The 27,649-nt window shown below is 48.0% G+C and overlaps 1 protein-coding gene across 2 annotated transcripts in view; it reads right to left on the reverse strand.

The window, feature by feature from the left end:
- Positions 1-447: 447 nt before the first annotated feature.
- The window catches only part of CADM3 (cell adhesion molecule 3), a 37,687-nt gene continuing 10,485 nt past the window's right edge, over positions 448-27,649 (reverse strand). The window contains exons 2-11 of one of the 2 annotated variants that reach the window (XR_009420111.1): positions 21,455-21,595; positions 19,708-19,860; positions 17,677-17,814; positions 15,228-15,398; positions 13,952-14,042; positions 11,299-11,468; positions 6,819-6,944; positions 3,026-4,577; positions 2,944-2,984; positions 448-2,790 (exon numbers count right to left, since the gene is read on the reverse strand). Coding sequence is in view for 1 of the 2 variants with exons in the window: in XM_059490148.1 (XP_059346131.1) it covers positions 4,459-4,577; positions 6,819-6,944; positions 11,299-11,468; positions 13,952-14,042; positions 15,228-15,398; positions 17,677-17,814; positions 19,708-19,860; positions 21,455-21,595 (1,109 nt within the window). In the remaining variant the exon portion in view is untranslated. Of the gene's footprint in view, positions 4,578-6,818; positions 6,945-11,298; positions 11,469-13,951; positions 14,043-15,227; positions 15,399-17,676; positions 17,815-19,707; positions 19,861-21,454; positions 21,596-27,649 lie in introns of both variants that reach the window. The other variant, XM_059490148.1, reaches the window with a different exon arrangement.

The following is a 27,649-nucleotide window of genomic DNA, read 5'->3' on the forward strand; positions in this document are numbered from 1 at the left end:
TTGGAGGGGCTAAGGAAGAATCAGAGAATTGGGAATTTGGAGGGGCTGAGGGGAAATTGGGAAATGGAAATTTGGGGGGGATTGAGGGGCAGATTTAGGGGTGAAAATCCCAGGGATTGGGATTGGGGTTGCTGCTGTTTGGGAGGAGCTGCTGAGGTTCAGGATCAGGATCAGGGTGGGTCTGGGGGCCCAGAGGAGTTTTTAGGGGGGCTGATCTCTGTCACCCCCTCCCACCACCCCCAAACTCCCCCCTTTGACCCCCCCATCCCCAAACACACACACAGACAGGCAGGGTAAGGTGTGTAATCCAGATATATTTATAGGATTATTTTCCGAGATTAGCACAGGATATTAGAAAGGTTATAAAGTCACATCGACGGTCGTTGGCTCCCTTTTTTTTTTAAATTTTTTTTGTTTTTTTTTAATTTTTTTTTTAATGTACAGACAGGAAAAAAAAAAAAACAAAACAAAACCACAGCACAACAACACAGCCCAGCCTCTGCCCCCCACCCTGGCCTCTCCAGAGCCCCCCAAAATATGGCTTTCGTGTCTATTGAGAGTTCAGTGCCGGCCAGGAAGCCTCCAAGGGGGTCCCCAAATCCTCCTCGTGCCCCAATACCCCATGAATGGGTGGATGTGGGGCCACCAACGGGACCCCCCCAAGGACGGGGTGGTGGCCTGGACATGGTGACACGCCGACCCTGCCACCTCCCCTGTCCATCCCTGTGTGACATCGGGGTGTTTGTCACCCCCAAGGACTCCACAAAGTGACCCCAAAAGGGTCGTTTTTGGTCACTCGTTGTGTCACCGTGGTGTGGCCCCTGTCACAGCTTCCGCCCGGAATCCTCCCCGTCACGCCAGGGCCGCGCTGGTGTCACCGTCACCGCCCGGGTGTGACACAAATCTTCTCCCCCACTGCTCCCGTCCCCACCAAACCCTTTGGTTCTCATTGCCAGAAGTGGCCTCGGATGGAATCTCTGACCCTCAGCGGCTCCTTCCAGGTGACACCTGGGGCCAGGTGACGCCTCCACAGGTCCCTGCCACGCCCCACGGCAGGTGGAACCTCAAAAAACACCTCAAAACGACCAAAAACACCTCAAAACCACCTCAAAATCATGTCAAAACCACCAAAACCATGTGGAAACCACCTCAAAACCAGCAAAACCACCTCAAAACAACCAAAAGCACCTCAAAAGCACCTCAAAACCACCTAAACCACGTCAAAACCACCAAAGCCACCTCAAAATCTCCAAAACCACCTCAAAGCCACTTCAGCGCCACCAAAATCACCTCAAAGCCATCTCAGAAACACCAAAACCACCTCAGACCCACCAGAACCACCAAAACCATGTCAAAACCGCCTCAAAACCACTTCAGGACCACCAAAATCACCTCAAAACCATCTCAGAAACGCCAAAACCACCTCAAAACCACCAAAACCACCCAAAACACCTCAAAGCCACCCAAAACACCTCAAAAACACCCAAAACACCCCAAAAACTCCGTGTCCTGCTCCTTCCCAGTGCTCCTGACACAGCTGAGCCATGGTGGTCACCTCTGCAGCGTCCCCACAGTGTCACAACCCTCGCTGTCACCTCTGTGTGGCACCGAGCTGGGCCTCCTCTGCCTCACCTGAGCCCCACCGGTGTCCCCAAAGGTGGCACAGGTGGCACAGGTGGTGGCCAGGGTTTGGTGTGGAAGAGGTGGTGAAATTCTTCCTGCAGCTCCCAAGGTGAGGTCACCCATCTCCCAAAGGGCTCCCTCTTGTCCAGATGACCCCAAATCCTTGAGGTGACCTCCCAGGTGAGGTTACACCTCCCAAAATCCTTGAGGTGACCTCCCAGGTGAGGTTACACCTCCCAAAATCCTTGAGGTGACCTCCCAGGTGAGGTTACCCCCATCCCAAAGGGTTCCTCCCCTCCAAACGACCCCAAATCCACAAGGAGACCTCCCAAGGTGAGGTTACCCATTTCTAAAAGGGTTCCTTCTCCTCCAGATGACCCCAAATCCATGAGGTGACCTCCCAGATGGGGTTACCCCCATCCCAATGGGTTCCTCTTGTCCAGATGACCCCAAATCCATGGAGGCGCCTCCCAGGTGAAGTTACCACTTCTCCAAGGGTCTCCTCATCCTCCAGATGGCCCCAAATCCTTGAGGTGACCTCCCAGGTGAGGTTACTCCCATCACAAAGGGTTCCTCTTCTCCAGACAACCCCAAATCCACGGGGAGACCTCCCAGGTGAGGTTACACCTCATAAAATCCATGAGGAGACTTCCCAGGTAAGTTTTCCCATTTCTTAAAGGGTTCCTTCTCCTCCAGACAGCCCCAAATCCACGAGGTGACCTCCCAGGTGAGGCTACCCATCCCAAAATCCATGGGGTGACTCCCCAGGTAAGGTTGCCACCTCTCCAAGGGTCTCCTCATCCTCCAGATGACCCCAAATCCATGGAGAGACCTCCCAGGTGTTGTTACACCTCCCAAAATCCATGGGGAGACCTCCCAGGTGAGGTTACCCATTTCTTCAAGGGTTCCTTCTCCTCCAGACGACCCCAAATCCTTGAGGTGACCTCCCAGATGGGGTTATCCCCATCCCAAAGGGTTCCTCCTCTCCAGACAACCCCAAATCCACAAGGAGACCTCCCAGCTAAGGTTACCCATTTCTTCAAGGGCTCCTTCTCCTCCAGATGACCCCAAGTCCATGGGGTGACCTCCCAGGTGTTGTTACCCCTCCCAAAATCCATGGGGTGACCTCCCAGGTGAGGTTACCCCTCCCAAAATCCATGGGGTGACCTCCCAGGTGAGGTTACCCCTCCCAAAATCCATGGGGTGACTCCCCAGGTAAGGTTGCCACCTCTCCAAGGGTCTCCTCATCCTCCAGACGGCCCCAAGTCCATGGGGTGACCTCCCAGGTGTTGTTACCCCTCCCAAAATCCATGGGGTGACCTCCCAGGTGAGGTTACACCTCCCAAAATCCATGGGGTGACCTCCCAGGTGTTGTTACCCCTCCCAGAATCCATGGGGTGACCTCCCAGGTGAGGGACCCCTCTGGAGGTTCCTCTCCTCCAGACGACCCCAAATCCACGGGGTTCCAGGCCCAAGGGCATCTCCTGCCACTCCCTTGTGCCCAGACTGGCACGTGGGATCCCACAACACCTCATGCCAAGGCTGGCGGTGCCCCAAGGATGCCAAGGGGGTGCAGCCCCATCCTGGGGGTGCCCAGTTTGGGGGGGGCTGAGCTGGAGAGGTGGGCAAAGGTGTTTGGTTTTGTCTTGGAAGTGAAGGTGAAAGAGGCAGGAGGAAGAGCAAGGGGGAAGGGTGAACCCCCCTCCCAAAGCCTCTGTGGTGACCCCAAACAACTCCCCAGACCCCAAATCCAGGTGTTGTGGTTGGGATTCTCAGAGCCAAGAAGAAAATCAGCCCTTTCCAAGCTCATCCCTGCCCTGGGAAGGGGCTGGGGAGGGAAGTGGGGGGCAGAGAGAGACCCCAGCTCTGCTCTGGGGGTCCCAGGGAAGCAGCCCCAGCCCCAGGGGCGCTGCTTCCTGCACTGAACATCTCAATAGATGGTTCAAATTGGCATTTCCAATCAGAGAATTTAAGAAAAATTAAATAAATTAAAAAAAAAAAAAAAAAATCAGGGGCTTTTCTTCTAGATTTGCCCCCCCCCCCCCAAAAAAATAAACCTGAGCCCTCCCCCCTCCCGCTGGGGTGGGACCGGGGAGCTCTGGGGGCTCCTGGTGTCTCTGGGGGTCCCACCCTGGCCCTTCACCCCCTTTCACACACTGACTGCACGAGGACAGCTCTGCTCCCGCATGGACACTGCTCCACAAGAACCACCAAGGACAAAACCGGGGCGGGGGCTCGCTCTGCTCCCACCTGGAGTCACCCCCCGACCACGGGGACACCCAGGATGCCAACCTCACCCCGGGAACGCCCCCCCGGAGCTGGGATTTTATCCTTGGACATCAAAGAAACCAAAAAAAGGGAGAGAAACAAAGGGAAGAGCTACATCGACCCCAGCCCAACACCCCAACCAAGGGCCCGAAGCAAAGAGCAGCCACGAAACCAAAGCCAAAAAATCAAAAAATGTCCAAAAAGGAAGAAGGAAGGAAGGAAGGAAGGAAGGAGTCGCTCACTCACGGGTTTTGGGTCTGTGCGGTTCGGGGCGTGGGGATGGAGGTGCAAGCAAGCAAACGGGGCCGGGGCTCTCGCTGTTGGAGTGAAGGATTTGTACAAGTTCAAGAAGCGTCAGCAGCGCCTCGAGGCCGGTGGCTCTCCCTGCTCTCTGTCCCGCCATCCCTCTGTCCGTCCGTCCGTCCGTCCGCCCGCGCCGGGCGCCAGAGAAAATCTGTTGGGTTTTGTGGGGTTTGTGGTCTGGTTGCCGTTGCCATCGGGGTTCTCTTGGCTCCATTTTTCTCTCTCTCTCTCTCTCTCTCTCTCTCTCCTCTCTCTCTGACCCTTTTAGATGAAATATTCCTTCTTGTCGTCGCCGCCGGCCTGGCCGCCCTCGGCGTTGATGATGGCGGTGTCGGCGTCCGGAGCGTCGTCCGAGCCTTTGGCCTCGTGGGTCAGGTATGTCCCTGGAAAAGGGGGGACAGGGGTTGGGGTCACGGGGGGCTCGGGCAGAGACCCCTCCCACAGAGGCAAAGGGACTGGAGGGTCTGCTGGGGTTGGGTGCAATGGGAAAGGCACCGGGGTGGGAGGGGTTTAATGGGATGGGATGGGATGGGATGGGATGGGATGGGATGGGATGGGATGGGATGGGATGGGATGGGATCAGTGGGATGGGATTGATGGGATGGAGATGATGGAGATGGAGATGGAGATGGAGATGGAGATGGGGTGGAGATGGGATGGGATGGGATCAGTGGGATGGGATGGGAGCAATGGGACGGGATGGGATGGGGACAATGGGATAGGATGGGATCAATGGGATCAATGGGATGGGACGGGATCCATGGGATGGGATGGGATGGGATCAATGGGATGGGATGGGATCGATGGGATGGGATCAATGGGATCGATGGGATGGGATGGGATCAATGGGAAGGGGTAGAATCCATAGGATGGGATCAATGGGATGGGATGGGATGGGACCAATGGGATGGGATGGGATCCAAGGGATCCATGGGATGGGATCATTGGGACGGGATGGGATTGATGGGATGGGATGGGATCAATGGGATGGGATCAATGGGATGGGATCATTGGGATAGGATGGGATCAATGGGATGGGATCAATGGGATGGGATCAACGGGATGGGATCCATGGGATGCGATGCAGACTCACTGGGCTGCTCCAGGTTTTTGGGCATTGTCCACTTGTGGAGTGACCATTGCCAGTCAGGCTCCTGACCCCCCCAAACCCCTCCTGGAGAAGCAGGGGCTCCTGGCCGCCCCCAGAGCAGGGTGGGCGGCTCTACTCACACATCCCCACAGGGGGTGGCTGCTGGGGGGGTGTCACCGTGTCCCCAGGGCCTGGGCACAAACCTGCTGGGCATGAAAAGGGCAGGTGGAGGGAAACGAGGAGGAGGAGGAGGAGGAAGGCAGAGTGAGGAGCTGAGTGGGACATGGGGACAGCGACAATCCCGGGACAGAGATGGAGAACGGGGGATCAATGGGATGGGATCATTGGGATGGGATCAATGGGATGGCATGGGATGGGATGGGATCCATGGGATTCATGGGATGGGATCAATGGGATGGCATGGGATCCATAAGATGGAATCCATAGGACAGGATCAATGGGATCCATGGGATGGGATCAATGGGATGGCATGGGATGGGAATAATGGGATGGGATGGGATCCATAAGATGGGATCCATAGGATGGGATGGGATCCATAAGATGGGATCCATAGGACAGGATCAATGGGATCCATGGAATGGGAATAATGGGATGGCATGGGATGGGATGGGATCAATGGGATGGCATGGGATGGGATCAATGGGATGGCATGGGATGAGATGGGATCCATGGGATCCATGGGATGGGATCAATGGGATGGGATGGGATCCATAAGATGGGATCCATAGGACAGGATCAATGGGATCCATGGGATGGGATCAATGGGATGGGATGGGATCCATAAGATGGGATCAATGGGATCCATGGGATGGGATCAATGGCATCCATGGGATGGGATCAATGGGATGGCATGGGATCCATAAGATGGGATCCATAGGACAGGATCAATGGGATCCATGGGATGGGATCAATGGGATGGCATGGGATGGGAATAATGGGATGGGATGGGATCCATAAGATGGGATCCATAGGATGGGATGGGATCCATAAGATGGGATCCATAGGACAGGATCAATGGGATCCATGGGATGGGATCAATGGGATGGGATGGGATCCATAAGATGGGATCAATGGGATCCATGGGATGGGATCAATGGCATCCATGGGATGGGATCAATGGGATGGCATGGGATCCATAAGATGGGATCCATAGGACAGGATCAATGGGATCCATGGGATGGGATCAATGGGATGGGATGGGATCCATAGGACGGGATCAATGGGATCCATGGGATGGGATCAATGGCATCCATGGGATGGGATCAATGGGATGGCATGGGATGGGATGGGATCAATGGGATCCATGGGATGGGATCAATGGGATGGGATGGGATCCATAAGATGGGATCCATAGGACAGGATCAATGGGATCCATGGGATGGGAGCTGCCTCCCCCTGCATTCCCTGGGACATTCCCATGCTGGGCAGGACCAGGAGCTGCCTCCCTTCACCCACCCTGCCCCGAGACCCCCGAGGGCTCCTCCAGCCCCACCTGCAGCCCCCCAGGCCGTACCTTTGTGCCTGATCAGGTAATGTCCCAGCACGATGAGGAGGCTGAGCAGGAGGAAGACGATGACGGCCACCACGCCGCCAATCATCGCGTGGTACGTGCTGGAGGTCGAGGGCACCGGGCTGGCATCTGCCCAGGAAGGGGGAAGGAAAAAAGAGACACAAAAAGGAGACCCTGAGACCCTGCAGAGGAGCAGAAGATGCTGCTCCTCCCCACCAGGAGCTCCATCCTGCTGAGGGTGCTGGCGCAGTGAGAACTGGGGGAGCAAAGGGGAAATCTCATCTTCCATAAAAAGAAATTAAAAAATCAAAAAGCAAAATGGAAATCTCATCCTCCTCAATGGGGTTTTGGCCCCAAAAAGGGAGGGTGAGAAGGTTTGGGTGGGAGGGGACATGCAGGCTGGCATGGCCACCCGAGAGGTGACGGCAGGACCCCAAAGGTGGCCCTGAATCCTGTCCTGGATGTGGAATCCAGTGGAAAGATTCCATCCCGTGCTGGAATCCTGTGCCAGCCCTGTGGCACGGTGACAAATCCTCCTGCCAGCCGTGCCCCATCAGCTCAGGGTGGGGACAGAGCCACATTTGGGAAGGACAAGACGAGGGACACACAGGGGTGGCAGCAGGACAGAGGGACAACACGGCACACGGACACACAGGACAAGGGACAGCTTGGGGCTCCTCCTGGAAAACCTGAGGGACTGAAGCCTCCTGGCAGGGCTGTCCCCAGGCCAGGGCAGGGCCAGCGTCCTCCCGTGGAGCTTCTCCAGGCCAAAGAGACAGAAAAGGAGCTTACGGTACCTTGGATGGGAGCTGGAGTGAAGGATGGAGCCGAGGCCATGGAAGCATGAGAGATGGGCTGGGAAGGGCCCAGGGTGGAGTGAACGTGTGGGGTGGGGAGCTGGGGAACATCTGGGGAGGACAACAAAAACACAGGACAGGAATCAATGCCACGAAGGGACAGCGAGGTGACAGAGCCCTGAGGGGACCCTGAGCGGGTCCATCTGTGAGCCCTCTGCTGCTGCCACCAACCTTTGGGACACTGTGACCATCTTGACCATCTCCTGTCCTGCCAGACCTTGGTTATTCCTTGAGGGACTCTCATGGTGTCACCCATGATGAGGTGTCACCTGTGCCATGTCCTTGGGGACCACAGGGTGCTGGGCAGGGGTGGCACCAAGGTGGGCAAGGCTGGAGGTGGCTGCAGTGCCCGAGACACGAGTGGCTTTAGGGACCCCAAGGGTCCTTCTGCTTCTGCCACCAACCTCTGGGACACTGTGACCATCTTGACCATCTCCTGTCCTGGTTACCTCCTGAGGGACTCTCATGGTGCCACCCATGATGAGGTGTCACCTGTGCCATGACTTTGGGGACCACAGGGTGCTGGCACCAAGGTGGGCAAGGCTGGAGGTGGCTGCAGTGCCCGAGACACGAGTGGCTTTAGGGACTCCATGGGTCCTTCTGCTTCTGCCACCAACCTCTGGGACACTGTGACCATCCTGACCATCTCCTGTCCTGGTTACTCGCTGAAGGACCCTCGTGGTGTCACCCATGATGAGGTGTCACCTGCACTCTGCTGGGCAAGGGTGGCACCAAGGTGGGCAAGGCTGGAAGTGGCTCCAGTGACTGACACACGAGTGGCTTTAGGGATCCCATGGGTCCTTCCTCTTCTGCCACCAACCTTTGGGACACTGTGACCATCTTCTCCTGTCCTGCCAGACCTTGGTTATTCCTTGAGGGACTCTCATGGTGTCACCCATGATGAGGTGTCACCTGTGCCATGTCCTTGGGGACCACAGGGTGCTGGCACCAAGGTGGGCAAGGCTGGAGGTGGCTGCAGTGCCTGAGACACTTTAGGGACAAAAGTGACAATTCCACCAAGGCTGGATGTGGAACTCTGTGTCTGCTGTGACAGGGGCAGTGCCACCAGGTGGGCAAGGGACAGGGGGTGCCACCTCTCAAGGACAGCAGGTGCCACCTCTCAAGGACAGCAGGTGCCACTTCTCAAGGGACAGCAGGTGCCACCTCTCAAGGACAGCAGGTGCCACTTCTCAAGGGACAGCAGGTGCCACCTCTCAAGGACAGCAGGTGCCACCTCTCAAGGACAGCGGGTGCCACCTCTCAAGGACAGCAGGTGCCACCTCTCAAGGGACAGCGGGTGCCACCTCTCAAGGACAGCAGATGCCACCTCTCAAGGACAGCAGGTGCCACTTCTCAAGGACAGCAGGTGCCACCTCTCAAGGACAGCAGGTGCCACTTCTCAAGGACAGCAGATGCCACCTCTCAAGGACAGCAGGTGCCACTTCTCAAGGACAGCAGGTGCCACCTCTCAAGGACAGCGGGTGCCACCTCTCAAGGGACAGTGGGTGCCACCTCTCAAGGACAGCGGGTGCCACCTCTCAAGGACAGCAGATGCCACCTCTCAAGGACAGCAGGTGCCACCTCTCAAGGACAGCACCAGGCACCCAGGGTGAGCTCCTGGATGGGTGCAGAGAGCTCTGGGTGCTCACACAGGGGACACAGGGGACACACAAGGGTGACACAGGAGTGGCTGCACAGGGTTGGGCATTTGGGGGCTCCTTCTGGGCAGGCTGAGGGAGGGGACACAGGGGACAAAGTGCCACCAGTGAGGTGCCACCACACTGCAGGGGAAGGAGGCAGGAAAGGGAAGAGCTGGAGCAAGGGAGGAGAGCAGGAACCTCTGGGTTTCCCAAATCCAAGGGAAAATGGCAAGAAATGGGATCATGGGGGGTGGGCACAGGCTGGGATGGGCATGGGGAGCTGGGGTGGGCACGGGGAGCTGGGATGGGCACAGGGAGCTGAGATGGGCACAGGAAGCTGGGGTGGGCACAGGCTGGGGTGGGCACAGGCTGGGATGGGCACAGGGAGCTGGGGTGGGCACGGGGAGCTGGGATGGGCACGGGGAGCTGGGGTGGGCATGGGGAGCTGGGGTGGGCACAGGCTGGGATGGGCACGGGGAGCTGGGGTGGGCACGGGGAGCTGGGGTGGGCACGGGGAGCTGGGATGGGCATGGGGAGCTGGGGTGGGCACAGGCTGGGATGGGCACAGGGAGCTGGGATGGGCACAGGGAGCTGGGGTGGCAGCAGCACACAGCACACACAGCCCTGAACCACGTGTGACACATGGCGTGGGGACATGGGGACACTGAGCATGCCAGGCCTGCTCCACGTGTGACACATGGCATGGGGACATGGGGACACTGAGCATGCCAGGCCTGCCCCATGTGTGACACATGGCGTGGGGACATGGGGACACTGAGCATGCCAGGCCTGCCCCATGTGTGACACATGGCGTGGGGACATGGGGACACACACAGCTCTGTCCCATGTGTGACACATGGCGTGGGGACATGGGGACACACACAGCTCTGTCCCATGTGTGACACATGGCGTGGGGACATGGGGACACACACAGCTCTGTCCCATGTGTGACACATGGCGTGGGGACATGGGGACAAGCAGAGCACAGTCAGGGGACCGCAGCACGTGGGGAGCAGCAGGAGCTGCCCCTTCCCAGCCCAGGACAGGTGTCAGGGTGACACAGTGACACTTTGTGGGCACACAGGATGCACAGGTGACAGTGTGACACTTTTTGGGCACACAGGTGACACAGTGCCACATTTTGGGCACACAGGATACACAGGTGACAGAGTGACACTTTTTGGGCACACAGGATGCACAGGTGACAGTGTGACACCTTTTGGGCACACAGATGACACAGTGCCACATTCTGGGCACACAGGAGTCAGTGCCCCTTGTGCACAGGTGACAGCGTGACGCTTTTTGGGCACACAGGTTGCACAGGTGACAGCGTGACGCTTTTTGGGCACACAGGTGACAAAGTGCCACACTTTGGGCACACGGGTGACACAGTGCCACATTTTGGGCACACGGGTGACACAATGACACCTTTTGGGCACACAGGTGACACAGTGCCACATTTTGGGCACACGGGTGACACAGTGCCACATTTTGGGCACGCAGGATGCACAGGTGACACAATGACACCTTTTGGGCACACAGGTGACACAGTGCCACATTTTGGGCACACGGGTGACACAGTGCCACATTTTGGGCACACAGGATGCACAGGTGACACAGTGCCACATTTTGGGCACACGGGTGACACAGTGCCACATTTTGGGCACACGGGTGACACAATGACACCTTTTGGGCACACGGGTGACACAGTGCCACATTTTGGGCACACGGGTGACACAATGACACCTTTTGGGCACACAGGTGACACAGTGCCACATTTTGGGCACACAGGTGACACAGTGCCACATTTTGGGCACACAGGATGCACAGGTGACACAGTGCCACATTTTGGGCACACGGGTGACACAATGACACCTTTTGGGCACACGGGTGACACAGTGCCACATTTTGGGCACACGGGTGACACAGTGCCACATTCTGGGCCCCCAGGGGGAGGTGCCCCGGTGCCACCAGGGCCGCACTCACCGCTGACGTCCAGGTTGTACTTGGCCACCACGCTGCCCATGGAGCTGGTGGCCGTGCACACGTAGGTGCCACTGTCACTCTTGTTGAGGAAGGGGAAGATGAGGACGCTGTCGGAGCTCAGCTGCAGGGGGGCGTCGCTGCCCTCCTTCTCCCAGAGGAATTCCTGCGGGCTGGGGACAGAACCGGGCCTTGGGAACCCAGCTCCTGCCTTCCTGGGCAGCCTGGGATCTTTTATGGGGTGGGGAGGACGAAATCCTACAGGAGTGGGATGGGCTCAGCTGAGAACTTGGGGTTTTTCCGTTCTGATTCCTTGGGGTTCTTCTGTTCAGGTTTATATTAACGTTACTAGGATTTTTCACAGGGTGGGGAAGGTAAAATCCAACAGGAAAATGATGGGCACAAACTGATTCCATGGGGTTTTTCTGTTGTTGTTTTTCTGTTTAGTTTTATATTAATGGTACTGGGATGTTTTTATAGGGTGGGGAAGACAAAATCCTATAGGAAAGGGATGGGATAAACTGATTGCTTGGGGTTTTTCAGTTGTGTTTAAGTTTTTCTGTTCAGTTTTATATTAATGTTACTGGGATCTTTTTATAGGGTGGGGAGGACTAAATCCTAAAGGAATGGGATGGGCATAAACTGATTCCTTGGGGTTTTTCTGTTGTTGTTTTTCTGTTTAGTTTTATATTAATGTTATTAGGATTTTTCACAGGGTGGGGAACATAAAATCCTATGGGAATGGGATGGGATAAACTGATTGCTTGGGGTTTTTCTCTACTGATACCTTGGGGTTTTTATGTTGTGTTTAAGTTTTTTTTGTTCTATTTTTCTGTTTAGTTTTATATTAATGTTACTGGGATCTTTTATAGGGTGGGGAAGACTAAATCCTATAGGAAAGGGATGGGATAAACTGATTCCTTGGGGTTCTTCTGTTCAGGTTTATATTAACGTTACTAGGATTTTTCACAGGGTGGGGAAGGTAAAATCCGACAGGAAAAGGATGGGGATAAACTGATTCCTTGGGGTTTTTCTGTTCTGATATCTTGGGGTTTTACTGTTCTATTTTTCTCTTTAGTTTTATATTAATGTCACTGGGATCTTTTCACAGAGTGGGGAAGACTAAATCCTATAGGAACAGGATGGGCATAAACTGATTCCTTGCGGTTTTTCTGTTGTTGCTTATCTGTTTAGCTTTATATTAACGTTACTAGGATTTTTCACAGGGTGGGGAAGGTAAAATCCGACAGGAAAAGGATGGGCACAAACTGATTCCATGGGGTTTTTCTGTTCTGATATCTTGGGGTTTTACTGTTCTGTTTTTCTCTTTAGTTTTATATTAATGTCACTGGGATCTTTTTATAGGGTGGGGAGGACTAAATCCTAAAGGAATGGGATGGGCATAAACTGATTCCTTGGGGTTTTTCTGTTGTTGTTTTTCTGTTTAGTTTTATATTAATTGTACTGGGATCTTTTTATAGGGTGGGGAAGACAAAATCCTATAGGAAAGGGATGGGATAAACTGATTGCTTGGGGTTTTTCTCTACTGATACCTTGGGGTTTTTATGTTGTGTTTAAATTTTTCTGTTCTATTTTTCTGTTTAGTTTTATATTAATGTTACTGGGATCTTTTACAGGGTGGGGAAGACAAAATCCTATAGGAAAGGGATGGGATAAACTGATTCCTTGGGGTTTTTCTGTTCAGCTTTATATTAATGTTACTGGGATCTTTTCACAGGGTGGGGATGATAAAATCCTAAAGGAATGGGATGGGGATAAACTGATTCCTTGGGGTTTTTCTCTACTGATACCTTGGGGTTCTTCTGTTGTGTTTTTCTGTTTAGCTTTATATTAATGTTATTGGGATCTTTTTATAGGGTGAGGAAGAAAAAATTCTATAGGAAAGGGATGGGATAAACTGATTCCTTGGGGTTCTTCTGTTGTGTTTTTCTGCTCTGTTTTTCTGTTTAGCTTTATATTAATGTCACTGGGATCTTTTTATAGGGTGAGGAAGATAAAATCCTATACGAAAGGGATGGGATAAACTGATTCCTTGGGGTTTTTCTGTTCAACTTTATATTAAGTGTTATTAGGATCTTTTCATCAAACAATCCTATTCTAGCTGGAGACCCAAGGCCAATCTCTTCAAACTTCAGGCCCAAATCATAAACAACATGAAAAGAAGCACACAAGGAAGATAAAACTTCATCTTTTGAAGCTATCAATATGTAAATAAATGAAAATAAAACTTACAAACTGGACTAAAACTTACAAACTAGACTAAAACTTATAAACTGGACTCAAACTAAAATGTGAGATCTCGTGACCAAGCCCCCTTTTGCTTCCATCTTGGAGCCATCTGGGCACTGCCAGGGTGTGGCTTTTGATGGCATTTCAATAAAAATTCACTTTATTCCTTTTAAATCCACCCAAATCAAGCTCCTTGAGGATGTCCCAGGACACAAAGGGGGAAATGTTTAATTTAGGGATGATCCAGGATGGATCTGCTGCTCCAGGAGAGGACAGGGGGGCTCTCATGGAACCCCCCAGGACAGGGACACCCCAAACCCAGCCAGCCCCTCCTGGGGTGGGATGTGGGACCTGGCAGAGGCAGGGGAGGCCCTGAGGAGGAGGAGGGAGGTGAGGAAGGCCTTACATGGGGTTGCCCTGCCCGTCACATTGCAGCTGCAGCTTCTCCCCCTCCCGTGGGTACTGCGGGTGCGGCTCGATCTTCGCCGTGGGTTTGTCTGGAAAAGGGGGAGAGAAACAGTGGGGTGAGGGACTGGAACCCCAAATCCTGCCCTGGCACCCCAAATCCTGCTCCTGGAATCCCAAATCCTGACCTGGAACCCCAAATCCTGCTCCTGGGATCCGAAATCCTGACCTGGAACCCCAAATCCTGCTCCTGGGATCCGAAATCCTGGCATGGAAGCCCAAATCCTGCTCCTGAATCCCAAATCATGCACCTGGAACCCCAAATCCTGGCCTGGCACCCCAAATCCTGCTCCTGGAACCCCAAATCCTGCTCCTGGAACCCCAAATCCTGACCTGGAACCCAAAATCCTGCTCCTGGGATCCGAAATCCTGGCATGGAAGCCCAAATCCTGCTCCTGAATCCCAAATCATGCACCTGGAACCCCAAATCCTGGCCTGGAACCCCAAATCCTGCTCCTGGTCCCCAAATCCTGACCTGGAACATCAAAACCTTCCCTTGCCACCCCAAATCCTGATTGGAATGCCAAATCCTCCTCCTGGCTCTCCAAATCCTGTCCCTGGCATCCCAAATCCTGCTTCTGGCATCCCAAATCTTGTTCCTGGTGCCCAAAATCCTGCCCTGGCACCCCAAATCCTGCCCTGGCACCCCAAATCCTGCTCCTGGGATCCCAAATCCTGCTCCTGGCACCCCAAATCCTGCACCAGGGATCCCAAATCCTGCACCAGGGATCCCAAATCCCACCCTGGAACCCCAAATCCTGCCCTGGCACCCCAAATCCTGCTCCTGGCATCCCAAATCCCACCCTGGAACCCCAAATCCTGCCCCTGGCATCCCAAATCCTGCACCAGGGATCCCAAATCATCCACTTGGAAGCCCAAATCCTGCACCTGGAAACACAAATCCTGCACTGGCACCCCAAATCCTGCACTGGCACCCCAAAACCTTCCCCTGGCACCCCAAACCCAGCCCCTGGATCCCAAATCCTCCACCTGGGATCCCAAATCCTGCCCTGGTGCCCCAAATCCGGCACCTGAAACCCCAAATCCCGCACCTGGTAGCACGTGTCACCACGCAGGGGAAGTGTCACCACGCAGGGGAAGTGTCACCATGCCCCACGTGTGACAAGACCACGATGTCCCCGTGTCCCTGAGCCCACCAGGCCACCTGTGTGGTGTCCCCTGAAGCTCCACCCCACCCCAAACGTCCCCCCACGTACAGTGGACCTGCAGCTTCTGCGTGGTGGACCTCTCTGAGTTCTGCAGGGACTCGTGGTCCACGGTGCAGGTGACCTCGACCTCGTTGTCCTCCTTGGTGACACGGAACTCCACCCTGCTGGTCACCGTGAAGGTCTTGCCGTTGGGGTCCTCCACCACCTCGGTGCCCGAGTCTGTGGGGACAGGGGACAGTGACAGATGGCACACTGAGCAGGGGAAAGGGGAAAGACAGAAATTTCCATTCAAGGGTTTGAGCTGCAGCGGCAGGAGAAGGTTGGATTGATGTAAACGTTGTAAAAATGTTATGGTGGTTGTATTATAATTAAATTATAACTGTATTATAACTGTACTATAATTGTATTATAACTGTAGTATAACTGCATTATAATTGTATTATGACCAAGTGTATTATAACTCTATCATATATTACATATTAATTGTGTAATATAATATAGTGCATTATAACTGTACTATAATTGTATTATAATTGCATTATAACTGCATTATAATTGTATTACAACCAACTGTATTATAACTATATTATATATTACATATTAATTATGTATTATAACTGTAGTATAATTGTATTATAACTGAATTATAACCGCATTATAACTGTAGTATAACTGCATTATAACTGCATTATAATTGTATTATAACCAACTGTATTATAACTATATTATATACTACATATGAATTATGTATTATAATGTAGTGCATTATAACTGTAGTATAATTGTATTATAACTGAATTATAACTGCATTATAACTGTAGTATAACTGCATTTTAACTGCATTATAATTGTATTACAACCAACTGTATTATAACTATATTATATACTACATATTAATTATGTATTATAATGTAGTTCATTATAGCTGTAGTATAATTGTATTATAACTGAATTATAACTGCATTATAACTGTAGTATAACTGCATTATAACTGCATTATACCCAACTGTATTATAACTATATTATATATTACAAATTAATTATATATGATAATATAGTGCATTACAACTGTACTATAATTGTATTATAATTGCATTACAACTGAATTATAACTGTAGCATAACTGCATTATAATTGTATTATAACCAATTGTATTATAACTATATTATATATTACATATTAATTATGTATTCTAATATAGTGCATTATAACTGAATTATAGCTGCATTATAACAGTAGTATAACTGCATTATAATTGGATTATAACCAACTGTATTATAACTATATTATATACTACATACTAATTATTATAATATAGTGCATTATAACTGTATTATAATTGGATTATAACTGAACTATAACTGTATTATAACTGTAGTATAACTGCATTATAATTGTATTGTAACCAACTATATTATAACTATATTATATACTACATATTAATTATGTATTATAATATAGTGCATTATAACTGTATTATAATTGTATCAAACCATATTATAATTGTATTATAACTGTATATATTATAATTGTAAAAATAAAACACACAGACATTAAGCAGAAAAATCATAAGCATAGCTTAGTTTAGAAAGTTGTATTAGTTTAGAAGGTTATATATTATATAGTATATATTATATATATATAATAATGTAATGTAATGTAACATTGATATGATATGATATATGATATAATATAATATAATATAATATAATATAATATAATATAATATAATATAATATAATATAATATAATATAATATAATATAATATAATATAATATAATATATGCAATTATATTGTAGATGATATAATTATTATATATATTATTATACATTATTATTATATAATCAATATAACATAATATAACATGTAAGTATATTATATATTTATACTTTATGATTTTATATGGCATAATATATAATATATACTATTTAATATATACTATATACTATATACTATATATAATTATTTATATATTTTACATATCATTATATATCACTATATATTATATAATTAATATAATCACTATATACATTACTATATATTATATAGTGATACTATATATTATATCTAATATATCTAAAATACATATATTTTCATACATTATATATAATATTATATATTTCATTATACATACATTAAAATATATTTTATATATTATATATAATAATATAATTATATATTACCTCCTATAATTACATATTACCTCCTAAAACATATCTATTATATTTTTATATGTTATATATAACATTATACATTTCATTATACATCTATTAAAATATATTTTATATATTACATATATAATAATATAATTATACATTACCTCCTGACTCCCACCCCTCTATAACCAAACACCCCCAACCTCCAACAGCGCCATTGCCCAAATCATCTCACACTGAAACCAGCCCCACCCTCCATTCCCAACAGCACCCTGTCCCCCCGTGCGGTGTCCCCAAGCTGTCCCCAAGCTGTGCCCACCCCCAGACGGTGCCACCCACCCTTGATGTCCCTATTGCCCTTCCTCCAGCGCAGCTGCGCCGCGGGTTTGCTGCCGGACGAGCGGCAGATGAGCCGCGCCACCTTCTCCTCATCGATGGGCTGCTCGTGGCCGAAGATTTGGGGCTTCTGGGGGATTCCTGTAGGAGGAGGAGACAAAAAAAAACAAAAATCTGAGCTGGCAGTGCCACCGCAAGGTGTGACATGGAGGCAGGTGATGGGGTCTGGGAGCTGCTGATGGGGATTGTGGAATTCTTTCCTCAGGGAAATCCTGCACTGGTATCCCAAATCCCATCCTGGCATCCCAAATCCAGCACCTGGCATCCCAAATCCTGCACCTGGTAGCACAAATCCTACCCTGGAACTCCAAACTCTGCACTTGGAAATCCAAATCCTTCCCCTGGAACTCCAAATCCTGCACCTGGCATCCCAATTTCTGCCCCTGGAACTCCAAATCCTGCCCCTGGAACTCCAAATCCTGCCCTAGAACTTCAAAATCTGCACCTGGAACTCCAAATCCTGCCCTGGCATCCCAAATTCTGCTCCTGGAACTCCAAATCCTGCACCTGGTATCCCAAATCCCTCTCCTGACACTCCAAATCCTGCACCTGGTAGCACAAACCCTGCCCCTGGCATCCCAAATCCTGCCCTGGCATCCCAAATCCTGCCCTTGAACCCCAAATCCTGCCCTGGCACTCCAAAACCTGCCCCTAGAACCCCAAATCCTGCCCTGGAACTCCAAATCCTGCCCTGGAACTCCAAAATCTGCACCTGGAACTCCAAAACCTTCCCTGGCATCCCAAATCCTGCACCTGGCATCCCAAATCCTTCCCCTGGCATCCCAAATCCTTCTCTGGCACGCCAAATCCTACCCTGGCACTCCAAATCCTGCACCTGGTACTCCAAATCCTGCCCCTGGCACTGGGAAATCTTTCATCAAGGGTGGCACAGCCTGGATTTTAGGAACAATGAGAAATCTTTCATCAAGGGTGGCACAGCCTGGATTTTAGGAACAATGAGAAATCTTTCATCTAGGGTGGCACAGCCTGGACTTCAGGGACAGTCTGGACTTTAGGAATAGTTCTGGACTTTAGGAAAAGAAGGAAATCTTTTAGCAAAGGTGGCACAGCCTGGATTTTAAGCACAGTGAGAAATCTTTCATCAAGGGTGGCACAGCCTGGATTTTAGGCACAGTGGGCAATATTTCAGCCAGGGTGGCACAGCCTGGACTTTAAGAAAAGAGGGAACTGTTTCAGTAAACCTGGCACAGCCTGGACTTTAGGGACAGTCTGGACTTTAGGAATAGTTCTGGACTTTAGGAAAAGAGGGAAATCTTTCAGCCAGGGTGGCACAGCCTGGACTTCAGGCATAGTCTGGACTTTAAGGACAGTGAGACACCTTTTAGCAAAGGTGGCAGAGTCTGGACTTTAGGAAAAAAGAGAAATCTTTTAACAAAGGTGGCACAGCCAGGACTTTAGGAAAAGAGGGAAATCTTTCAGCCAGGGTGGCACAGTCTGGATTTTAGGAACAATTAGAAATCTTTCATCGAGGGCGGCACAACCTGGATTTTAAGCACAGTGAGAAATCTTTCATCAAGGGTGGCACAGCCTGGATTTTAGGCACAGTGAGATATCTTTCATCAAGGGTGGCACAGCCTGGACTTCAGGGACAGTCTGGACTTTAGGAATAGTTCTGGACTTTAGGAAAAGAGAGAAATCTTTCAGCCAGGGTGTCACAGTCTGGATTTTAGGAACAATTAGAAATCTTTCATCGAGGGCGGCACAACCTGGATTTTAGGCACAGTGGGCAATATTTCATCAAGGGTGGCACAGCCTGGACTTCAGGGACAGTCTGGACTTTAGGAATAGTTCTGGACTTTAGGAAAAGAAGGAAATCTTTTAGCAAAGGTGGCACAGCCTGGATTTTAAGCACAGTGAGAAATCTTTCATCAAGGGTGGCACAGCCTGGATTTTAGGCACAAAGGGCAATCTCCCAGCCAGGGTGGCACACTTAGGGCTGTGCCCATGTCCTACCCAGCACGGTGACCAGGGCCTTGGCTGTCCTCACGGGCATGGTGAAGATGGAGCAGGTGTACTCGCCCTCGTCGGCCAGCACCACGTCGCTGATGCTGATGGTCAGCTCGTTGGGGGTGGATCTCTCCAGCTGGATCCTGTTATCCCGCAGGGCTGGGGACAAAAGGGACACTGGGGTCAGTGCCACCAACTCAGCCCAGTGCCACCACCCCAGCTCAGTGCCACCAACCTCAGCCCAGTGCCCAAGCTCAGTGCCACCAACCCCAGCTCTGGGGTTTTACCTCAAGTTGGGGTTCGAGCTTATTTTTCCCCAGTTCTGGGGTTTTACCCAGCTGTGGGGTTTTACCTCCAGTTGGGGTTTTACATAATTTTCTCCAATTGTGGGATTTTATTTCATTTTTCCCCAACTGTGGGGTTTTACCTGGAGTTGGGGTTTTACATCATTTCTCCCAGCTTTGGGGTTTTACCTAATTTTTCCCCAGCTGTGGGGTTTTACCTTGAGTTGGGGTTTTACCTCCTTTTTCCCCAACTTTGGGATTACCTGGAGTTGGGATTTGACCTAATTTCCCCCAACTTTGGGGTTTTTGTTCCTTTTTCCCCAACTATGGGGTTTTACCTCATTTTCCCCAACTTGGAGGTTTTACCTCCTTTTTCCCCAACTGGGGTATTTTACCTCCTTTTCCCTCAGCTGTGGGGTTTTACCTGGAGTTGGGATTTGACCTCATTTTCCCCAATTTTGGGGTTTTTGCTCCTTTTGCCCCAGCTCTGGGGTTTTACCTCAAGTTGGGGTTCTAGCTTATTTTTCCCCAGTTCTGGGGTTTTACCCAACTGTGGGGTTTTACCTCCAGTTGGGGTTTTACATAATTTTCTCCAATTGTGGGATTTTATTTCATTTTTCCCCAACTGTGGGGTTTTACCTGGAGTTGGGGTTTTACATAATTTCTCCCAGCTTTGGGGTTTTACCTCCTTTTTCCCCAGCTGTGGGGTTTTACCTTGAGTTGGGGTTTTACCTCCTTTTTCCCCAACTTTGGGATTTTACCTCATTTGCCCCAACTTTGAGATTTTACCTCATTTTTCCCCAGCTCTGGGATTTTACCTCCAGTTCGGATTTTACCCCATTTTCCCCAAACTGTGGCATTTTACCCCATTTTTCCCCAACTGTGGCATTTTACTTCCTTTTTCCCCAACTGTGGCGTTTTACCGGGCGTTTGGATTTTACCTCATTTTCCCCAGCTCCGGATTTTACCTCCAGTTGGGATTTTACCCCATTTTCCCCAAACTGTGGGGTTTCACCTCATTTTTCCCCAACTGTGGGATTTTACCTAATTTCCCCCAACTTTGAGATTTTACCTCGTTTTTCCCCAGCTCTGGGATTTTACCTCCAGTTGGGATTTTACCCCATTTTCCCCAACTGTGGGATTTGACCTCATTTGCCCCGACTTTGAGATTTTACCTCGCTTTCCCCCAACCATGGGATTTTACCCCATTTTCCCCAACTGTGGGATTTCACCTCATTTTTCCCCAACTGTGGGATTTTACCTCATTTCCCCCAACTTTGAGATTTTACCTCATTTTTCCCCAGCGCTGGGATTTTACCCCATTTCTCCCCAACTGTGGCATTTTACCTGGCGTTTGGATTTTACCTCATTTTCCCCAGCTCCGGATTTTACCTCCAGTTGGGATTTTACCCCATTTTCCCCAAACTGTGGGGTTTCACCTCATTTTTCCCCCAACTTTGGGGTTTTACCTCGTTTCTCCCCGAAGTACAGCGTCTGCTGGGCAGGGTTGGACCACTGCAGCGAGGAATCGTCGGGATCCTCCACCTGGCACTTGAGCACCACCGTGCCCCCGGCCACCACGGTCTCGTCCGACGTCGTGGGCTGGCTCTCTGCACGGGGACAAGGACAACTGATGGTGTCACCTCCCTCCAGAGCATCCCAGGGGACAGCAGTGTCCCCAAAAGCCACCTGAGCACAGCTCTGTGGTGGCCCTGTCCCTTTGAAGAGATGGCTCCAAAAATCAGGGGGGGGTTTTGTCTCGTTCCTGAGCTGGCATGGGTCTTGTCACCACACCTGCAGCAGCCACGGGGACAGGGGACACTGCTGTCCCCAAGGCAGCTCCCAGGGACAGGAACACTTCTCCAGAGCTGCTGGAGGGTCCTGCCAGGAGCAGATCCCAAATTTGGCCAGTGAGGATGGAACTGGGGATGAAGATGAAGGGTCAATCCCAGTTTGAGGCTTCTCTGGAAATCTTGGCCAGTGAGGGACTCATGGAATGGTTTGGGTTGAAGGGACCCTAAATGTCACCCAGTGCCACCCTTGCCATGGCAGGGACACTTTTCACTGTCCCAGGTGCTCCAAGCCCTGCCTGGGATGCAGCAGGAGAAGCTGGTGGCATCTGGGGAGGGATTGAGTCCTGCCACCCCACCTGTATCACCCACAGGGGACAGGGGACACTGCTGTCCCCAAGGCAGCTCCCAGGGACAGGAACATTTCTCCAGAGATGCTGGAGGGTCCTGCCATGAGCAGATCCCTTCAGAGCATCCCAAATTTGTCCAGTGAGGATGGAACAGGTGATGGGAATGGTTTTAATCCCAGTTTGAGGCTTCCCTGGAAATCCTGCTCAGTGAGGGACTCATGGAATGCCAGAATGGGACTGGAGAGTCCTAAATGTCACCCAGTGCCACCCTTGCCATGGCAGGGACACTTTCCACTGTCCCAGGTGCTCCAAGCCCTGCCTGGGATGCAGCAGGAGAAGCTGGTGGCATCTGGGGAGGGATTGAGCCCTGCCACCCCACCTGCAGCAGCCACATGGACATGGGGACACTGCTGTCCCCAAGGCAGCTCCCAGGGACAGGAACACTTCTCCAGAGCTGCTGGAGGGTCCTGCCAGGAGCAGATCCCAGATTTGGTCAGTGAGGATGGAACTGGGGATGAAGATGAAGGGTCAATCCCAGTTTGAGGCTTCTCTGGAAATCCTGCTCAGGGAGGGACTCGCAGAATACCAAAATGGTATTCAAAAATATAACATATATATAAATATATCAAAAGAGAAATAGATATAAAATGTATATGTGTATATATAAAATATACATATAAAATATATATGTATATACATAAATATAAAAATATATATAATATTACAATGTATATAATATATACCAAAAGAGAAATATATATAAAATGTATATGTGTATATAAAATATAGATATATAATGTATATGTGTATATATAAAATATACATATAAAATATATATTTATATACATAAATATAAATATATATAATATTACAATGTATATAATATATATCAAAAGAGAAATGTATATCAAATGTATATGTGTATATATAAAATATACATATAAAATGTATATGTGTATATATAAAATATACATATAAAATATATATGTATATACATAAATATAAAAATATATATAATATTACAATGTATATAATATATACCAAAAGAGAAATATATATAAAATGTATATGTGTATATAAAATATAGATATATAATGTATATGTGTATATATAAAATATACATATAAAATATATATTTATATACATAAATATAAATATATATAATATTACAATGTATATAATAGATATCAAAAGAGAAATGTATATCAAATGTATATGTGTATATATAAAATATACATATAAAATGTATATGTGTATATATAAAATATACATATAAAATATATATGTATATACATAAATATAAAAATATATATAATATTACAATGTATATAATATATACCAAAAGAGAAATATATATAAAATGTATATGTGTATATAAAATATAGATATATAATGTATATGTGTATATATAAAATATACATATAAAATATATATTTATATACATAAATATAAATATATATAATATTACAATGTATATAATAGATATCAAAAGAGAAATGTATATCAAATGTATATGTATATACAAAATATACATATAAAATGTATATGTGTATATATAAAATATACATATAAAATATATATGTATATACATAAATATAAAAATATATATAATATTACAATGTATATAATATATACCAAAAGAGAAATATATATAAAATGTATATGTGTATATAAAATATAGATATATAATGTATATGTGTATATATAAAATATACATATAAAATATATATTTATATACATAAATATAAATATATATAATAGTACAATGTATATAATATATATCAAAAGAGAAATGTATATCAAATGTATATGTATATACAAAATATACATATAAAATGTATATGTGTATATATAAAATATACATATAAAATATATATGTATATACATAAATATAAAAATATATATAATATTACAATGTATATAATATATACCAAAAGAGAAATATATATAAAATGTATATGTGTATATAAAATATAGATATATAATGTATATGTGTATATATAAAATATACATATAAAATATATATTTTTATAAATAAATATAAATATATATAATATTACAATGTATATAATAGATATCAAAAGAGAAATGTATATAAAATGTATATGTATATATAAAATATACATATAAAATATATATTTTTATAAATAAATGTAAATACATTATATATATAATATTATAATGCAAATAAACATATATTGAAATATATACTATATATAGCATATAACATATGTATATAATATTATAATAATATGATATTTAATAATCTATTAAAATCAGAAATATATATATTTATATAAAAGTCTATATTATACATAGAAAATATTCAATATATAATATAGAATATATATTAAATCTCTATATATCTATATCTCTATATCTATTTATGTATATGTATATATATATATACACACATATATATATATATATATATATATATACACACACACACACATATATATATATAAATTTGTATATATATATAAAAAATAAAGATTTTAAAAACATATTTCCCCAGAAGATCACTCCTCCATCGCCCAGAGCAGGGGCTGGAGGGTGCCCTGAGGGGTGCCTGCAGCCCCCAGGCCAGGGGACAGTGCCAGCCCTGGCAGGTGGCACAGCCTGGCCTGGCACGGGCAGGGCGGATGCTCCCGGCGTGCAGCACCTGGCACAGCTCGTGGTGCCAGCCCTGCCCAGTCTGGGCTGCTCCGGGGTGGCACCAGGGGACAGTCCCTGCTCTGAGACCCCTGGGCTGAGTGTCCCCATACAGCAGTGACTGTCCCCATCGAAAAATAAGTGTCCCCATCAAAAAATTACTGTCCCCATACAGCAGTGACTGTCCCCATCGAAAAATAAGTGTCCCCATCCAGCTATGAGTGTCCCCATCAAAAAATTACTGTCCCCATACAGCAGTGACTGTCCCCATCCAGCCATGAGTGTCCCCATCCAACAAGGAGCGTCCCCATCCAGCAGTGACTGTCACCATGCAAAATTACTGTCCCCACCCAGAAATTAGTGTCCCCATTCAGCAAGGACTGTCCCCATCCAACAGGGAGTGTCCCCATCCAAAAATTACTGTCCCCATCCAAAAATGACTGTCCCCATTCAGCAATGACTGTCTCCATCCAGCCATAAGTGTCCCCATCCAACAGGGAGTGTCCCCATCCCAGAGTGATTGTCCCCATACAACGAGTGTCCCCATCCAGCCATGAGTGTGCCCATCCAACAGGGACTGTCCCCACCCAAAAATGAGTGTCCCCATCCAAAAATGACTGTCCTCATCCAGCAGTGACTGTCCCCATCCAGAAAAGACTGTCCCCATCCAGCCATGAATGTCCCCATCCAAAAATGACTGTCCCCATCCAGCAGGGACTGTCCCCATCCAAAAATAACTGTCCTCATCCAACAGTGACTGTCCCTATCAAAAAATTACTGTCCCCATACAGCAGTGACTGTCCCCATCCAGCCATGAGTGTCCCCATCCAACAAGGAGCGTCCCCATCCAGCAGTGACTGTCACCATCCAAAAATTACTGTCCCCACCCAGAAATTAGTGTCCCCATTCAGCAAGGACTGTCCCCATCCAACAGGGAGTGTCCCCATCCAAAAATTACTGTCCCCATCCAAAAATGACTGTCCCCATTCAGCAATGACTGTCTCCATCCAGCCATAAGTGTCCCCATCCAACAGGGAGTGTCCCCATCCCAGAGTGATTGTCCCCATACAACGAGTGTCCCCATCCAGCCATGAGTGTGCCCATCCAACAGGGACTGTCCCCACCCAAAAATGAGTGTCCCCATCCAAAAATGACTGTCCTCATCCTGCAGTGACTGTCCCCATCCAGAAAAGACTGTCCCCATCCAGCCATGAATGTCCCCATCCAAAAATGACTGTCCCCATTCAGCAAAGAGTGTCCCCATCCAAAAATAACTGTCCTCATCCAGCAGTGACTGTCCCTATCAAAAAATTACTGTCCCCATCCAGCAGTGATTGTCCCCATACGAGTGTCCCCATCCAGCCATGAGCGTCCCCATCCAAAAATGACTGTCACCAACCAGCAAACACTGTCCCCATCCAGCAATGAGTGTCCCCATCCACCAAGGAGTGTCCCCATCCAGCAATAAGTGTCCCCATCTAGAAATTACTGTCCTCATCCAAAAATGACTGTCCCCATCCAACAGTGATTGTCCCCACACTACAATGAGTGTCCCCATCCAGCAAGGAGTGTCCCCATCCAGAAATTACTGTCCCCATCCAGCAGGGACTGCCCCCATCCAAAAATGAGTGTCCCCATCCAGTGGTGACTGTCCCCATCCAGTGGTGACTGTCCCCATCCAACAGGGACTGTCCCCACCCAAAAATAAGTGTCCCTATCCAAAAATGACTGTCCCCATCCAACACTGATTGTCCCCATTCAGCAGTGACTGTCTCCATCCAGCCATGAGTGTCCCCATACAACAGGGACTGTCCCCACCCAAAAATTAGTGTCCCCATCCTGTAGTGGCTGTCCCCATCCAAAAATTACTGTCCCCATTCAGCTAAGGGTGTCCCCATCCAGAAACGACTGTCCCCATCCAAAAATGACTGTCACCAACAAGCCATGAATGTCCCCATTCAGCAATGAGTGTCCCCATCCAACAGGGACTGTCCCCATCCAAAAATTACTGTCCCCATCCAAAAATGACAGTCCCATCCAGCAGGGATTGTCCCAACCCAGCAATGAGTGTCCCCATCCAGTGGTGACTGTCCCCATCCAACAGGGACTGTCCCATCCAGCAGGGATTGTCCCAACCCAGCAATGACTGTCCCCATCCAGCAATGACTGTCCCCAAATCTCTGCAGCCCCACGATGCTCCCAAGCAGGAAAAATTTATTTTCTGCATCCCAGGAATTGTGCACCACAGGCTGCCCGGAGCAGCTTCACTGCTAGAGATCAATAATGAAATGTTTGATTTCACCCTCAGGACGCAGGGCCAGAGGCTGGGAAGGGCCCAGCAGATGTGCAGGACGAGACTGGAGCTGCAGGAGCATTTCCAAGGAATGTCCTCTCTTTTTTCCAGGCTAGGAAAGCATCTCTGGAGCAGAAATAACCCCAGGGAAAACCACCCACTGCTCCAAGCCCTCCAACGCCTCTGGTTCATAGTCATGGCCCAAAAATGTTTCTCATTTCCCTCCTTCATTCTCAAAAAAACCCATTTCTTATTTCCCACTTTCTTTCCCAAAATTTCCCTCTTTCTTTTTTAAAAAAATCCTTCTCATTTCCCTACTTCTTTCCCCAAAAAATCCTTCTCATTTCCCTCCTTCATTCTCAAAAAAAACCATTTCTTATTTCCCTCCTTCTTTCCCAAAATTTCCCTCCTTCTTTTTAAAAAAATTCCTTCTCATTTCCCTCCTTCTTTGGCAGAAAAACATTTCTCATTTCTCTACTTCTTTCCCAAAAAAAAACCCCTTCTCATTTCCCTCTTTCTTTCCCAGAAAACATATCTCATTTCTCTGCTTCTTTCCCAGAACAACATTTCTCATTT

This window comes from Ammospiza nelsoni, chromosome 28 (assembly GCF_027579445.1).
Source record: "Ammospiza nelsoni isolate bAmmNel1 chromosome 28, bAmmNel1.pri, whole genome shotgun sequence".
Lineage (NCBI taxonomy): Eukaryota > Metazoa > Chordata > Aves > Passeriformes > Passerellidae > Ammospiza > Ammospiza nelsoni.